General features: G+C 39.8%; 1 protein-coding gene and 1 non-coding gene across 2 annotated transcripts; both read left to right on the top strand.

Annotated features, from left to right (window-relative positions):
* The first annotated feature begins 13,137 nt into the window (after positions 1 to 13,137).
* LOC149957517 (uncharacterized) lies at positions 13,138 to 14,912 on the top strand. Its single transcript, XM_090167069.1, has 3 exons — positions 13,138 to 13,180; positions 13,349 to 13,470; positions 13,785 to 14,912. The coding sequence occupies exons 1-3, from the start codon at positions 13,138 to 13,140 to the stop codon at positions 14,910 to 14,912; spliced, it is 1,293 nt and encodes a 430-aa protein (XP_090023195.1).
* A 534-nt stretch (positions 14,913 to 15,446) lies between these two features.
* Positions 15,447 to 15,519, top strand: TRNAK-UUU (transfer RNA lysine (anticodon UUU)). Its single transcript has one exon. It is a non-coding gene; the product is annotated as a tRNA-Lys (tRNA).
* The last annotated feature ends 213 nt before the right edge of the window (positions 15,520 to 15,732 follow it).

Below are 15,732 nucleotides of genomic sequence, written 5' to 3'. Positions count from 1 at the left end.
GGAAATAAAAAAAATGTGTGTTTTTTTTATAAAGGAGCCTATATCCTGCGGGGGAGCCCAAATTTTGTCGTTACGCTACTGGCTAGTTGTAAGCTCATTCCGAATGTTTGGCCAAATTTGGATCACTCGACAAAATATTTTCGGTGGTTCGGTTACCTGGTTCAAACTTTCAAGTGACTGTCAGGGGCGGATTAAGGGCCCCCAAATCTCCAAAGGGCCTCGAGCTCGATATATTCCTAGTTAAAAACTGCATTGACAGAAAAAGCGAAAGATGTAATATTTAATATTATTCACGTATTCTACATGTGAACGGAAAAACCAAAATGGCCTCGAAAGTTTCAAAGCCAGGGGCCTCAATCGGCTTAATCCACCTCTTGCAAACAGGATGACTCTCCATGAAAACTGGTTTTAACTTAAAGCTATTCTGTAATTTTCATTTGGATTGTGCCTGTCCAAAGGACAGTTGGCACCCAAAATGGCCCTTAATGGGTCAGAGTGTGCAATAACTGGTGGCTTTACCGGGGAGTCGGGATCCGGCTCTTGTAACCCATATGAGGGGTGGCGCACTGGGAGATGTTAGCTCTGGTCAAATGGTCCTATCTCCACCTCCGACTTCGGTCAGGTAGGGGCTGGAAACTGGGTTTCGGCTTAGGCTAACGGAGAGGGTCCAGGCCACATGGCCGCCTCGGCGGATTGGGTATCCTGCTGTGGGGCGGCGGGCCTCCGTATGAGGGCACGGCGGTCCTGTTTCCCGGACTTTTGGGGTCATACCGGGATCTCCGGTGACAGCTGTGCCCAGTTACGTGGACTGCTTTTTGCTCGTCGTTCCCTTTTAGGAGCTCTCTCCAAAGGGCGTGGCTCTCTACCTACGTAGGTAAGGTGTCGGCTGGAGGTGCTATAGCATCCACTCTCTATCCCACAGCTGTGCGCGAAGTGGAAGCTGGTCTCCCCATTGCTGCGTCTTTTGTCGCGATGAGTGACTTGCGTCGAGGGTGAGACCATCAGTAGTAGGGTACTACTACCCATGCTCGATTTGTCACCGGTCCGGGCTTGTGGATGTTGACGTGGGGCATTCTGATGAGACCACCAGCTTGGATCACCGGTTTATTCTGTAAGTCTAAATGCCAAATCATTTGGCTCGAAGCAAGCCAAATTATTTTTCTTTTTCACTGTCATTTCCAGATTTTTCGTGGTATTTTAAAGCTCCGATTTTTTTAAAATTATTTAAAGTAAGTTTCAAGCTTGATAATTTTCGAACCATTATTCGTCTCTTAATCTATTTCTTAACTTCGCATTCTTTTTAAGGTGGTGAAACAACCTAAGCCTTTGCTTTTTCGCCTTTCTAGTACCTTAAATTTTACGGTACTAGAAAGACTAAAAAGAGAGAACCATCGCTTTGCCAGTAGATTTGAAGTTAAGAAATCTCACAAATCTAACAATTTTAAACTATAAATACTAATAAAATTAAACGTTATTTTTCAATGTGTTTATCGCTTTGTGATTTTATTCGAGAGGGTTCATACCAAAACCTTTTTCTTGGAGTCAGCCAACCTAGCCTAAGCCGTTGTTTAGAGACGTTACAAAGGCTATCAACCTTTGTAAAGTTTCCTGTGACTGAAGTGCACAAATCTGCCGTTAAATCGAGTGCCACTTTCCCGGAACAGTTGAAGCGATAGATTAAACGCATAGCAATCGTACGACCTGCGAACACAACCCGTATTGTATCGATGCACTAATAGAAGACCACCAGAGGCTTATATAGCAGTATATATAAAAAAACAGATCAGGAATCTCAACCTCTACTTGGAATGCTTATCGCGGCAGATTTTTGTCTTGATATGGCTGACGGTTTTTTTGACGTCACTATGTTAACTTAACAAACAAAGGGAATTTTTTCTGTCGTAGGCGGGGCCAAAGCCGTCAGAGTGATCTTACCATACGCGATATGACAGGATAAGCATTCCAAGTAGAGGTATGGATTCCTGATCAGATTATTATTATCAGAAGTTAATAATAAACCAATTCTTTATTATGAACTTCTGATATTATTTAATAGTAAAATTGATAATGTGTAATAATTTATGTAGGAAAGCGTGTTTGTACGCAAAAGAAAGTTTTCAACACTTGCCAGGAGAAGGCAACATACTCCACACGATATTAGTCTGTTTACGAAAATAGATCGGAACCTCAAGTGTCATTAGACAGTAAATACCTCCAAAATAGTATTTGCGAGAATACAGGTTTTGGGTCGGGAGTAGTGGCGTGCTCCTGTAATCCCGAGCGTCTGGGAGGCAGAGTTTGTGGATGGGCGTGTGAGGACGACCACTAATCCCCCAACGGGTGGTTGTCATATTTCCGCCACGGGTGCCCCGTCCCTATCCCCAAGTATCCCCCCTTTGGCGTGGCCCTAACACACCTCTCACACCTGATTAATTAGATGGACGAGATGACTGAATTGTCACAATCGCTCATAACGAGTTAAGAAAATACAGTTTTTGGCGCCCTATCCAAATGAAGCCGGTCCAAATCATTTAGATATGGAATAGGCCTTTCTATAGATTAACGTCGCCATCTTGTTTACTGTTTTTTTTTGTCACTCCTACAATGCTTCCCCAGCTCTCCCACTAAAGAGGGCTAGTGAATTCGCCCATAGGTTTGACTGCATTATTTCAAGAACAAGTTGGGCAGTCATAGCGAATTTATGGAAAGACCTATTGTCTAAGCGATTTGGCTTTTTTTACAGAATAGCGTTTTCATGGAGAGTTTCTCTCAAGCTAAATGGTCCAAATTAGCTTTCAAACCGACTTAAACTCGGTTTTAGGTATAATCGCTTCGTAAACTCGATTTTATCCTTATAGGCCTTACAAACCTCGTTACACATGCATTATCTACATGATTTTGTAGTTCACAAATATACCGCCACTGAACTTGGCAAAGAATTTCCTTCCAAGGCTAATTTTGGGTTGAGACCCAGGTCTATTGAAATTTACAACGCTTCTTATCGAAAAAAATAAGCGAAAATATTGAATCTGAACGTAATATTTGCTAATATTCGCGAATGAAAAAGTCTAGGTGACGCCACGCTCTTTTGAAGTTCCGAGGTAGTGTCTGTTATCGTGAATGTAGATACAAACTCCTAAATCTGAGTACCATGGAGGAAACACAAAGCAAAGTAAAATTATAATAAATTGCAAATTATTACCTTTTATATCATCTATTTCAACCATCATTCGCGGGATCAAAAACGCGTTTTATCAGGTATTTATCGCCATCTGTTAGTCATTAGTGGGGTGGCAGAGTGGTTAGCACTTTCGCCTCGCAGCAAGAGGAGCCGGGTTCGATCCCAGCTTGTGCCACTGGGTGAAAACTCGGAACAACTCCTTCTGCGTTGAGTTTGCAAGTTCTCTCCCCACTGGTTTAAGGGGTTTTCCCCCGAGTTCTTCGGTTTCCCCTTCCATAAAAACTTGTTGAGGTTAACGGTAATAGTTAGTGTAGGGAGCTGTTGGCTCGATCGCGTGGCATGAAGGGCTTGCCACCACCCTCCTACGCATTGTAACCCGGCCACCTGAATTAAAGGCTTCAAAAGTCGCTTGACGACTTAGGCCTAAGGTGGTGCCTAGCTGATTATTATTATTTTATTATTATTGTGCCAAGAAAGAGAAACAGACAAGTAGTTTGTTCTCAGTAAATGAAATATAGTGCTTGGTCTATGTAGAAGAGGCCTGTAGAGCCTTTAAGTCAGGTTGACATTTTTCTTAAACGGTCCTTATTTCTAGCACCGCTTTAAACAAAAGGGACCAAGACCATACAAAAAGTACCTTGCTTTCCAGCCTATGGGTATTAATACTTCCATGGATTAAGTGGGGTGGCGGAGTGGTTAGCACTTTCGCCTCGCAGCAGGAGGACCCGGATTCGATCCCAATTTACTTGTGGCACTGGGTTAAAACTCGGAACAACTCCTTCTGCGTTGAGTTTGCAAGTTCTCTCCCCGCTGGTTTAAGGGGTTTTCCCCCGAGCTCTTTATTTTCCCCTTCCATAAAAACTTGTTGAGGTTAACGGTAATAGTTAGTGTAGGGAGCTGTTGGCTCACGTGGCATGCATGGCTTGCCACCACCCTCCTGCTCATTGTAACCCGGCCACCTGAATTAATGGCTTCAAAAGTCGCTTGACGACTTAGGCCTAAGGTGGTGCCTTGGGTATTAGCCAAGCTGATTATTATTATTTTATTATTATTGTGCCAAGAAAGAGAAACAGACAAGTAGTTTGTTCTCAGTAAATGAAATATAGTGCTTGGTCTATGTAGAAGAGGTCTGTAGAGCCTTTAAGTCAGGTTGACATTTTTCTTAAACGGTCCTTATTTCTAGCACCGCTTTAAACAAAAGGGACCAAGACCATACAAAAAGTACCTTGCTTTCCAGCCTATGGGTATTAATACTTCCATGGATTAAGTGGGGTGGCGGAGTGGTTAGCACTTTCGCCTCGCAGCAGGAGGACCCGGATTCGATCCCAATTTACTTGTGGCACTGGGTGAAAACTCGGAACAACTCCTTCTGCGTTGAGTTTGCAAGTTCTCTCCCCGCTGGTTTAAGGGGTTTTCCCCCGAGCTCTTTGTTTTCCCCTTCCATAAAAACTTGTTGAGGTTAACGGTAATAGTAAGTGTAGGGAGCTGTTGGCTCACGTGGCATGCATGGCTTGCCACCACCCTCCTGCGCATTGTAACCCGGCCACCTGAATTAATGGCTTCAAAAGTCGCTTGATGACTTAGGCCTAAGGTGGTGCCTTGGGTATTAGCCAAGCTGATTATTATTATTTTATTATTATTGTGCCAAGAAAGAGAAACAGACAAGTAGTTTGTTCTCAGTAAATGAAATATAGTGCTTGGTCTATGTAGAAGAGGCCTGTAGAGCCTTTAAGTCAGGTTGACATTTTTCTTAAACGGTCCTTATTTCTAGCACCGCTTTAAACAAAAGGGACCAAGACCATACAAAAAGTACCTTGCTTTCCAGCCTATGGGTATTAATACTTCCATGGATTAAGTGGGGTGGCGGAGTGGTTAGCACTTTCGCCTCGCAGCAGGAGGACCCGGATTCGATCCCAATTTACTTGTGGCACTGGGTTAAAACTCGGAACAACTCCTTCTGCGTTGAGTTTGCAAGATCTCTCCCCGCTGGTTTAAGGGGTTTTCCCCCGAGCTCTTTATTTTCCCCTTCCATAAAAACTTGTTGAGGTTAACGGTAATAGTTAGTGTAGGGAGCTGTTGGCTCACGTGGCATGCATGGCTTGCCACCACCCTCCTGCTCATTGTAACCCGGCCACCTGAATTAATGGCTTCAAAAGTCGCTTGACGACTTAGGCCTAAGGTGGTGCCTTGGGTATTAGCCAAGCTGATTATTATTATTTTATTATTATTGTGCCAAGAAAGAGAAACAGACAAGTAGTTTGTTCTCAGTAAATGAAATATAGTGCTTGGTCTATGTAGAAGAGGTCTGTAGAGCCTTTAAGTCAGGTTGACATTTTTCTTAAACGGTCCTTATTTCTAGCACCGCTTTAAACAAAAGGGACCAAGACCATACAAAAAGTACCTTGCTTTCCAGCCTATGGGTATTAATACTTCCATGGATTAAGTGGGGTGGCGGAGTGGTTAGCACTTTCGCCTCGCAGCAGGAGGACCCGGATTCGATCCCAATTTACTTGTGGCACTGGGTGAAAACTCGGAACAACTCCTTCTGCGTTGAGTTTGCAAGTTCTCTCCCCGCTGGTTTAAGGGGTTTTCCCCCGAGCTCTTTGTTTTCCCCTTCCATAAAAACTTGTTGAGGTTAACGGTAATAGTAAGTGTAGGGAGCTGTTGGCTCACGTGGCATGCATGGCTTGCCACCACCCTCCTGCGCATTGTAACCCGGCCACCTGAATTAATGGCTTCAAAAGTCGCTTGATGACTTAGGCCTAAGGTGGTGCCTTGGGTATTAGCCAAGCTGATTATTATTATTTTATTATTATTGTGCCAAGAAAGAGAAACAGACAAGTAGTTTGTTCTCAGTAAATGAAATATAGTGCTTGGTCTATGTAGAAGAGGTCTGTAGAGCCTTTAAGTCAGGTTGACATTTTTCTTAAACGGTCCTTATTTCTAGCACCGCTTTAAACAAAAGGGACCAAGACCATACAAAAAGTACCTTGCTTTCCAGCCTATGGGTATTAATACTTCCATGGATTAAGTGGGGTGGCGGAGTGGTTAGCACTTTCGCCTCGCAGCAGGAGGACCCGGATTCGATCCCAATTTACTTGTGGCACTGGGTGAAAACTCGGAACAACTCCTTCTGCGTTGAGTTTGCAAGTTCTCTCCCCGCTGGTTTAAGGGGTTTTCCCCCGAGCTCTTTGTTTTCCCCTTCCATAAAAACTTGTTGAGGTTAACGGTAATAGTTAGTGTAGGGAGCTGTTGGCTCAAGTGGCATGCATGGCTTGCCACCACCCTCCTGCGCATTGTAACCCGGCCACCTGAATTAATGGCTTCAAAAGTCGCTTGATGACTTAGGCCTAAGGTGGTGCCTTGGGTATTAGCCAAGCTGATTATTATTATTATTATTAAATAACACACCGGGACCCTCCGGCTCGGCTAAAACGTATAAACGTTTGCTAGTGGCGCTCTAGCAGCAAGAAAATTAAAAATGGAATTAATCTAGGTGTTCCCTATTTTTCGCGCATGCGTGTTTATAGTTTTGCATTTTTGTGCCGCTAGAGCGCTATTAGCCAAACTCTGGCGCCAGCCTGGGAAATTCTACAAGACGGGAATAATCCTGTGTATTAGTTAATCCAAGAATTGATCTATTTATAATATGTAGAGAGAATGTTTATATTCCGTCGATTTTTACCTTCGCTCCGGTTGCAGCTCTAGGATAAGAACCTGGCCCCTCCCCTTAAATTCAATCAATTCGAGGCGGCGCATTATTGGCTCCCTAAATATTACGTCCTCTTGACGCGATTGACATTCGCGTGAGAGACGCGTTAAATAAGAACGCCTCCTTTTACATTTCCTCCCCCTTTTGTTGATTACTTAGAGCATATGTAACATAATAACGCATATGTATGTCATAAAGGTATTTTCATTGATGAACATTTTTCGGGAGATTTGACTCAAATTACGTTACTTCCAACTCCATGACCAAAAACTTTACTAATGATAATAATCAGCTAGGCTAATACCCCATAATATAATGGAAGCGGAAGTATTATAACTATTAGTGAGAGTTAGGTGGTTGGGTCAAGCTCAACCTAGCACTTCGACAAGAGGTCCATTGTGCAGCCCCAGGCTTTTAAACATGGAAAAGCCCAGTCTCTAAACGAAGCGCAAAATTTGCTTCGCTGAGATACTGGGAAGATCACTCGTTTCCAGCCTGTACATACCAAGATGCTCAAACCTTTGAGCCGCATAAAAATCACAAACAAGATGGGAGGAAGTTTCCTCCTCTGCAAGGCATGCCCTGCACATAGGACTCTCACTGATACCAATCAGATGCAGATGTCTTTTAAACTGGCAGTGACCTAAAAGTAGGCCAGTAACCACCCTTATACTACTCTCAGAGAGCGAGAGCAACTCAGTTGCTCTTTTCTAAGAAGGCCCAGGAATAAACTCCTTGGCCTGCCTTTGACCATCCGTCTTAAGCCAAAGCCTGACCTGTCTCTCAACCATAGTGCCATGCACATGGCTGTGAACCAGACCATTGGGTATTGGAATAGCAGGTTCCGCACCTAATAACCTAGCCTCCGCACCCTCCTTGGCCAGAGTGTAACTTTGGAGCTATATTGTCAGAACCCATCAATAAGATCGGTAAATAACCAGAATATTACCGAAACAATTTGGTGTGACTTCATTCCCAATTAGCAGACCTCAACCAACCATTATGTAGTAACCGATTGGTACTCTTAATTGCAACCTCCTCTATATAAAGATGTAGCGGTAGAATATTCAGGAGCACCTCCAGAGAAACGCTTGGGGCTGTTCTCATAGCTCCGGTAATGCTGACACAGGGCAGCCTTTGCACAGGGCGTAGTTCAGCCTGAACTGACACCAGACTAGAGGATGTGTGCACGTTTTCAAAAGCGCATTCCCTTACTTTCGCTTTTGAAAAAGTGCACACATCCTCACGTATATCTGTCTTTAGTAATTTTTAGTTTATCTCGTTCCTCGCGATCGAGATATTTTGTTTTCGTGGTAACCTTTACAATAGCACAAGTAGTATAAGGATTTGACATTTTACGTTCCACTTATTGTGTGTTCAGTGCGAAAATAGGTCTCATTGAAATTTTTTCTACAGAGACATACCTATTAGCTTGAATGTATTCATTTCAACAATGAATAGCGAAATATATCCTTTCTACCATTTGGGGCCAAGTTGCACAAGCTGGAGGCTGATATTGGTCGTTGACTTTATCGCGGCCAGCTTTGATGACGGGCTGTTCGTGCTATATCAGCCAACCATTTCAGTTTGGCGGACATCTTATCAATAATGAGGGAAACTCTTTAATTTCTTCTCACAAAGAGTCAACTTTATATTGTTGTCATTGCATCTTTTGGTTTGACGTCATATTTTGGTTTGCATGTTGTGTATGGTGGTGTTAAGCTTCTGCAGCTCTGTAAAATTTTCAGTATTCTGCAAAGTTTTAGCATCATCTGGATATGGGTCTTCAAAGTTTTGCTGAACATTTTCAGAATTGCTTGGTCCATAGTTGGATGTTTAAATAATAAATATAATAATCAGCTTAGCTAATACCAAAAGAACCACACAGGCCTAAGTCAACTAGTGACTTGTAAAGATAATTACCGGTGGCTCGGTTAAATTGCGTAGGATAGCGGTGGCAAGCAAGGGCGTATTTAAGGGGGGGGGGGTTTGGGGGTTCAAACCCCCCCCCCCCCGAAATGCTGATGAAACTTCCGCTCAAAACCCCCCCTGAAATAAAATCCTGGATACGCCCTTGGTGGCAAGCACATCAAGCCAACAGCTCACTACACTTACTCTTACCGTTAATCTCTGGTTAACCAGCAAGGAGATAATTTACAAAATCAACGCAGATGGAGTGGTTTCGAGTTTTCACCCAGTGCCACAAGCTGAGATCAAGGCGAGAGTGCCAACCACTTCAACACCCCACCTTTCTACGCAAGCTTGTTTTGTTGATTGTCCTCTTCTTGGGAATGTTAGGTTGCATGTAGCTGTGATATCCGGTAAGGGTAGTTGGAACGTTCCATTTTTTTTTAGTCTCCACACTTGTAAACCCAAACTAAATTTTTGTGATTATAACTATCAAGGAAACTTGAAGATTTACCAAAATTAAATGGCCAGGGCTGGAAGTAGACCAATCCTGGGCTTGTGGCACCAAGACAACCAGAGAGGGACTAAGCCAATGCATAAAAATGAAACTACCAGTATTGTTATATGTGTAATAAATTTGGGACAAACTAGAAAACTTGTTGTGAAATTATTTAATTTTTACAGGTTAGATGGGGCAACAAAATATGCTTGGCGTGAAATAAAATTTTGTAGCTTAAAAAACTTAATGAATAAAGATATTAAATTTAATGTCGGATTTTAAACATTCACGGATACAGTTCTATGAAATAAAACAATATTTACTAGCCTTGGCTATAGTCAGAATGCAGGAAATGTAAGCTGCGCACAACATCTGATGCGTTTCTATTATTTATTTGAAGTCTTTTCGTGAAATGTTTGTAAGGCATAACTAGCGGAGATTTTCATCAACGGCGGAATCTGATGAAATGACAAGTGTTTACTATTATGTGTATTTGATGAACATTGTGGTACACAACAAGAAAGCATTATTACTCACTGATAAATACAAAGAAAATTAATGTCAAATTAGCAAGCATTATTTAATTAAGTAATTTTTGGTTAAATTCTCACAGTGCTTGCCGTCAGCAAATAAATTAGTTACAAAATAGTCTGAGTTTCCGACATCCTCAAATTAAATTACTTCTATGGGCCGACGGTTTTTAGCGTTGATTTGGTTTCCATTTTACAGTCAACAATTCCGACCACGGATTTACAAGATGGTGCAGTTTTCCAGCTCTTTGTCGTCTTTAGTTTTAAGTTTTTTCTAAAAGATATGTACATATGTTGTGTTTGCCCATTAAAAGATTCCACCATATTCGAACAAAATTTTAAATTATTTCCGATATTTAGGAGTACGTTTTTTCTGAAATCGAGAATGTTTTTAACTCTTGACTTTTAAATTGAGGACGCAGCTTTGTTTCGTGCGTTTTACAAAATATGAGTTGAGAAACAATTGCACTTTTGCTGTCGGGCGGCCGTATATCCTAAAATAATCTTCCCAACTGTTGGATGGGTAGGACATTTGCTATTAAATTTACCTCACACGCAACCAAGTTTTCTTGACCATTTTAGTAGCAGTTGGACCTACAACTCTGTGCTACATGGGCTTCAGCCAGTGGCGTAGCTAGGGGGGGGGGTCCGTCCCGGGTGCCACCCGTTTGGGCGTGATTTGGAGGTGACATCCGACCGTGAAACTGACACAAACTAGAGACTATATAGTAAGTAGCACACCATGATATCCGCCCCGGGTAGAGATCGGCGTTCGAATAAGAAATTATCCAATTATTTATGTTTATTCATAACCGCAAATTATCCAAAAATATACGAAAAAAACGATTATTTTTGCATGTTAAATCGTTGTTTATTCGGTTAAATCAAGTAAAGTTGGACCAAATAACTTTTAAAATATTAGGTAAAATTTATTTTATTAGATAAACTTGGGTATATCCAAAGAAAATAAATAATTTGAAATAAATTAGCAGAATTTCAAGTATTTTTGGTAAATTCTAGCTTACGCGAGTAAAATTACATTAAATTTATTAAATCGAAAAAATACGTGAACATAAAAACCTTTGGGTAAATTCAACTAAAAATAAATAAATTCCAATACATTTTTCCCAATTTTAAGTATTTTGGGAAAAATTAAGAAAAACCGCTATAGGCCTATAAATTGTCTTTCTAATTACTTAAAATTGATGAAATGTCAAGGAATGTTGGATCATTTTCAAGAAATTGGTAGTATTTTAAAATTTTAATTATTCCATATTCGTAGGTGTGTATTAAAGATTAATTAAAAATTAAAAATTCGGGATATAAACAAAACCAACTTAAATATAGTAAGATAGTTTATATATTAGACAGCCTATCTAACCATAGCCGTCTGTAAAGCAGGCCATATTATTAACATTATTTTTTAAAATCTGGCTCTTAGCTTCCGCTTTTTTTAACCGCCAGATGTCGGTAATATGGAGAAAATAACCACCCGCATGACGTCAGCTTGCTAGTCAACTGCTGTAGTTAAACGGGGGCGCGTGTGATTTTTCAAATGTTTTAATACATCAAGCTAAGGCTTATTTGTTTATTTTCTATGATACCGTTACGCGTGTAATGAAATTGACTGGAATGAATTGCCTGATTTTATTTAGTTCCACGAACTTAGACGAAAATCAGCGTATTTGTAGTAAGCATTTCCTAGTTAAAATTTTGAACAAACAAGCGCTGTGATATATTCTATTCAGTTGTTTAATATTTTCAAAATCAAATATATTAACTGATAAAGTATTTTGTGTTATTTTCACAATCAAAAATGTTTTAAGTGATAAAGTACTTTGTTATACTTTCATAATTACATTGTATTTTAAGGCTTAGGGTGAAATAAAATTTTAACTTTGAAAATTCCCGCTTCTTATTTTCCCCATATTACCGCCATCTGTTGGATAAATTCCCGCTTCTTATTTTCCCCATATTACCGCCATCTGTTGGATTTCAAAAAACCGTAATGCCGCCCTCTCCAATTTCTCTATAATATGGCCTGTATTACAGACGGCTATGATCTAACTATTAACGTTAGTATTGTTTTTGCTGATTTTTTAAGAATTTTAAAAATATTGCTAATGTTTCAAGAATTTTAAAAAGATAGCTAGTGTTTTCAAGAATTTAAAAAAAATAGCTAATGTTTTCCAGAATTTTAAAAAGATAGCTAGTGTTTTCAAGAATTTAAAAAAGATAGCTAATGTTTCACGAATTTTAGAAAGATAGCTAATGTTTTCAAGAATTTTAAAAAGATAGCTAGTGTTTTCAAGAATTTTAAAAGATAGCTAATGTTTCAAGAATTTTAAAAAAATAGCTAATGTTTTCCAGAATTTTAAAAAGATAGCTAATGTTTCAAGAATTTAAAAAAATAGCTAATGTTTTCCAGAATTTTAAAAAGATAGCTAATGTTTCAAGAATTTAAAAAAAAATAGCTAATGTTTCAAGAATTTTAGAAAGATAGCTAATGTTTTCAAGAATTTTAAAAAGATAGCTAGTGTTTTCAAGAATTTTAAAAAGATAGCTAGTGTTTTCAAGAATTTTAAAAAGATAGCTAATGTTTTCCAGAATTTTAAAAAGATAACTAATGTTTTCCAGAATTTTAAAAAGATAGCTAATGTTTTCCAGAATTTTAAAAAGATAGCTAATGTTTTCAAGAATTTTAAAAAGATAGCTAGTGTTTTCCAGAATTTTAAAAAGATAGCTAATGTTTTCCAGAATTTTAAAAAGATAACTAATGTTTTCCAGAATTTTAAAAAGATAGCTTATGTTTTCAAGAATTTTAAAAAGATAACTAATGTTTTCAAGAATTTTGAAAGAAGTAAATTTGTTAAAATAACTATACACTAACATAGTAAGTAGACATGTAAAAATTTTTTCTAAGTTGTCTACCTCGTAATTGGCGGCATAATGCTATAGTAACCATGGCAACGAAAATAGGCCACACCCACGAACAAGCTACGAATTAAATTAGAACGTAAGGGAAACAATCAAACAATAACCTTTTTTAAGTACACCGTAACTAAATAAACCCCAAAATATCGCGATTGTATGAAGTTCTTCAAGCTAAAGTTCTTGATAACCGATAAAACAGTGCCATTACGAAGTTTTTTCGTTAATTTATAGACATAATTTCCCTCATGGCAGTTTCACTTTTTCATGTCGCGAATATTCGCGCAATTCCCAATGACCATTAAGAAAATGAAACTTGGTTTTTATAAATACCGTTTCGAAACTAGATGTTCCGCTTCGTGAAGATGTCTCAGTAATGGCGACGTATCAACTATCCTTTTTCTTATCTTCCGGTCACGGTAGTTGAACACCGCTGACGGGAAGCACCGACGTCTCGAAAAGTTAATTACTAAATATTAAACGCATTGTAGTCTTCGTTACCGATAATTTCGATTATTAAGTTTTTTCACACTTCCCCATTAAAAGCCAATAAGGAAAATATTTTTGAATAATGGATGGTATTTAAGAGCGTTACACTTCTACCAGCTCCTCAGAAACTATTCGTAGTTTGATCATCTTCGTGTTTACTACCATTGAAATATACTACAGTGGATACCAGTACGCCATGAAGTCACTAAAGGCCCAGTTGGTAATATATATGATAATCATTTGTAATTTTCATATTTTGTTCGACTTATTGCACCTACTCTTGGGTGATATTACGCGGTCAAATATTCATCCCTGTCTCCATAATTAACACAAAACCGAAAGTTTGCCATTTTAGGTGTATTTTAAAAAAATATTCTGAATCTAGCAACATTACTTGGCTTTTTCCGACTAAGTTTCTTAGTCATATGCATTAGGTTTTGTACGGAGATAATTTGTAGAATGTTGGAAAATATTGCAAAATTATCCATTATTGATTCGTTACAAGGAAACTATAGGACTAAACTTTACTTTCAGGGGCTGGCCTTCTGTGCTATGTTCCTCATTGCCGTAACAGCAGCCGATTCGAGGGAAAATGCCACGAGTGAAATAGGGAAAGCTGAAAGTCATGTTTGGTTTACGTTTCATGAAATGTTTCCAGCAGAGTCGTGGCATCATCACGGACACGAACATCATGGTCACGACGAGCCTGCCGAGTCGCATAATCATCACGGTGGACACGAACACGGGCATGAAAGCGAAGGTCATCACAGCAAGAAAGAAGGTCACGGCGGAGAGCACGGAAAACACAGCGGGGGACATAAAAAGGGCACACATCATCACGGACACCACAAGAAATACGGCGGCCATCACCATGATGAGAAAGGAGGACACCACTTCAAAAAGCACGGAGGGAAGGAGGAAGGACACAAGGAACACGGCCACGACAACCACGGACACCACATGAAGAAACATTGGGGCGGAGGGGGACACGAACACGGCAAACACGGGAAACACCACCACAAGGACAAGGGGCACAAGAAGCACGGTTTCAAGAAGACTTACCACAAAATCGAGCACGGTGACCACAAAAAGCATCACGACATTTTCCGTGACGGCGACTACAAGAAACATCACAAGGAATTCAAGAAGCATTGGAAGCACGAAGGTGGAAAGCACGAAAAGAAAGACCACGGAAAGAAGCACCACGCCCACAAGCATCACGCCGACAAGTACGGCAAGCACGGACACGGTCACTGGAAGAAACACCACGGAGACGATTTCCACAAGGGAGGCAAGCATTATCACGGACACCACGAACACAAACACCACGGAGAACATCACAAGAAGCACTGGGAAGATGGAGCTCATCACAAGAAGGAACATGAACACGATCATGGTCACAAGGATCATGGACACCACCACGATGATCACGAACACCATGGACACCATGAACAGGAACACCACGACGATCACAATCATCACGGTCACCACGAAGACCATGATCATGATGAACACGATCATCACGGACACCACAAGGATCACGGACATCACCATGGTCACGACCACGAACACGAAGGCGATCACCACCAAGAACACGAGCACCACGATGGAGGACATGAAGGCGGAGAAGAGGGGCACCATGAATGGCATCATTATATTTAGGTCAAGTGGTTTCATATAGAAAAATTGAGATACTTGGTTACTACTGAAATTTACATATTTATGTTTGTTGGAAAATTCGGGATTTTGTTAGTCGTGGTAATAAAATTAACTGACTATACTCTATATCACAATTAAATCATTTGGTCACCGAATTGCCTTTTTTCATAAGAAACTTAAAACCATAAGTCTTAATAACTTCCTATTACGTAGCTAAATTACGTAACAGTTTTTCGAAAAATAGCCCATTGTAAGACCAATTTAATTAACTCTAGAACAAAAGTTTGTTTGTCAATCCTGGCAGGGAATAGTAAGGCTAGATAGCCTAGATTTTTAACAAAAAATTTGCATGAGTTTTCACCGTGTTTCAAAATAACTTTATTCTTAAAATTGATAAACAATATGAAATGATAAAATTGATAACCATCAGAAATAATTTTCCACACTTATTTGTTTATCAACGACAAACTGTTGCCTCCTCATTGGTTTAATTGATTATTAATATTTAAAAGTCAACAAAATATTGCCTTTGCAGTAGCCCGGATAGCTCAGTCGGTAGAGCGTTAGGCTTTTAACCTAACGGTCCTGGGTTCGAGCCCCAGTTCGGGCGCGCCGTAATTTTTATTCCGAAAGACGATGATTCTTAAATGTTGCCCGCTTTTTCAAATATTTAAACAAAATACAATATATATATTATACAAACAAATTGTCGAATTTTATAAAAAAAAAAGACAAGCGTTAGTTACTTGTGGAATGTCAATGCAGCTTAGTAGGCAGAAATGATGTTTTGTGTATTGATCGGACTTAGTACGCGACGAAGCTT

This window comes from Leiobunum rupestre, chromosome 2 (assembly GCF_980474605.1).
Source record: "Leiobunum rupestre chromosome 2, qqLeiRupe1.1.hap1, whole genome shotgun sequence".
In the NCBI taxonomy this organism is placed as follows: Eukaryota; Metazoa; Arthropoda; class Arachnida; order Opiliones; family Sclerosomatidae; genus Leiobunum; species Leiobunum rupestre.
Note: the sequence above shows the minus strand (reverse complement) of the source record. Positions and strands in the feature narration are given on the sequence as shown.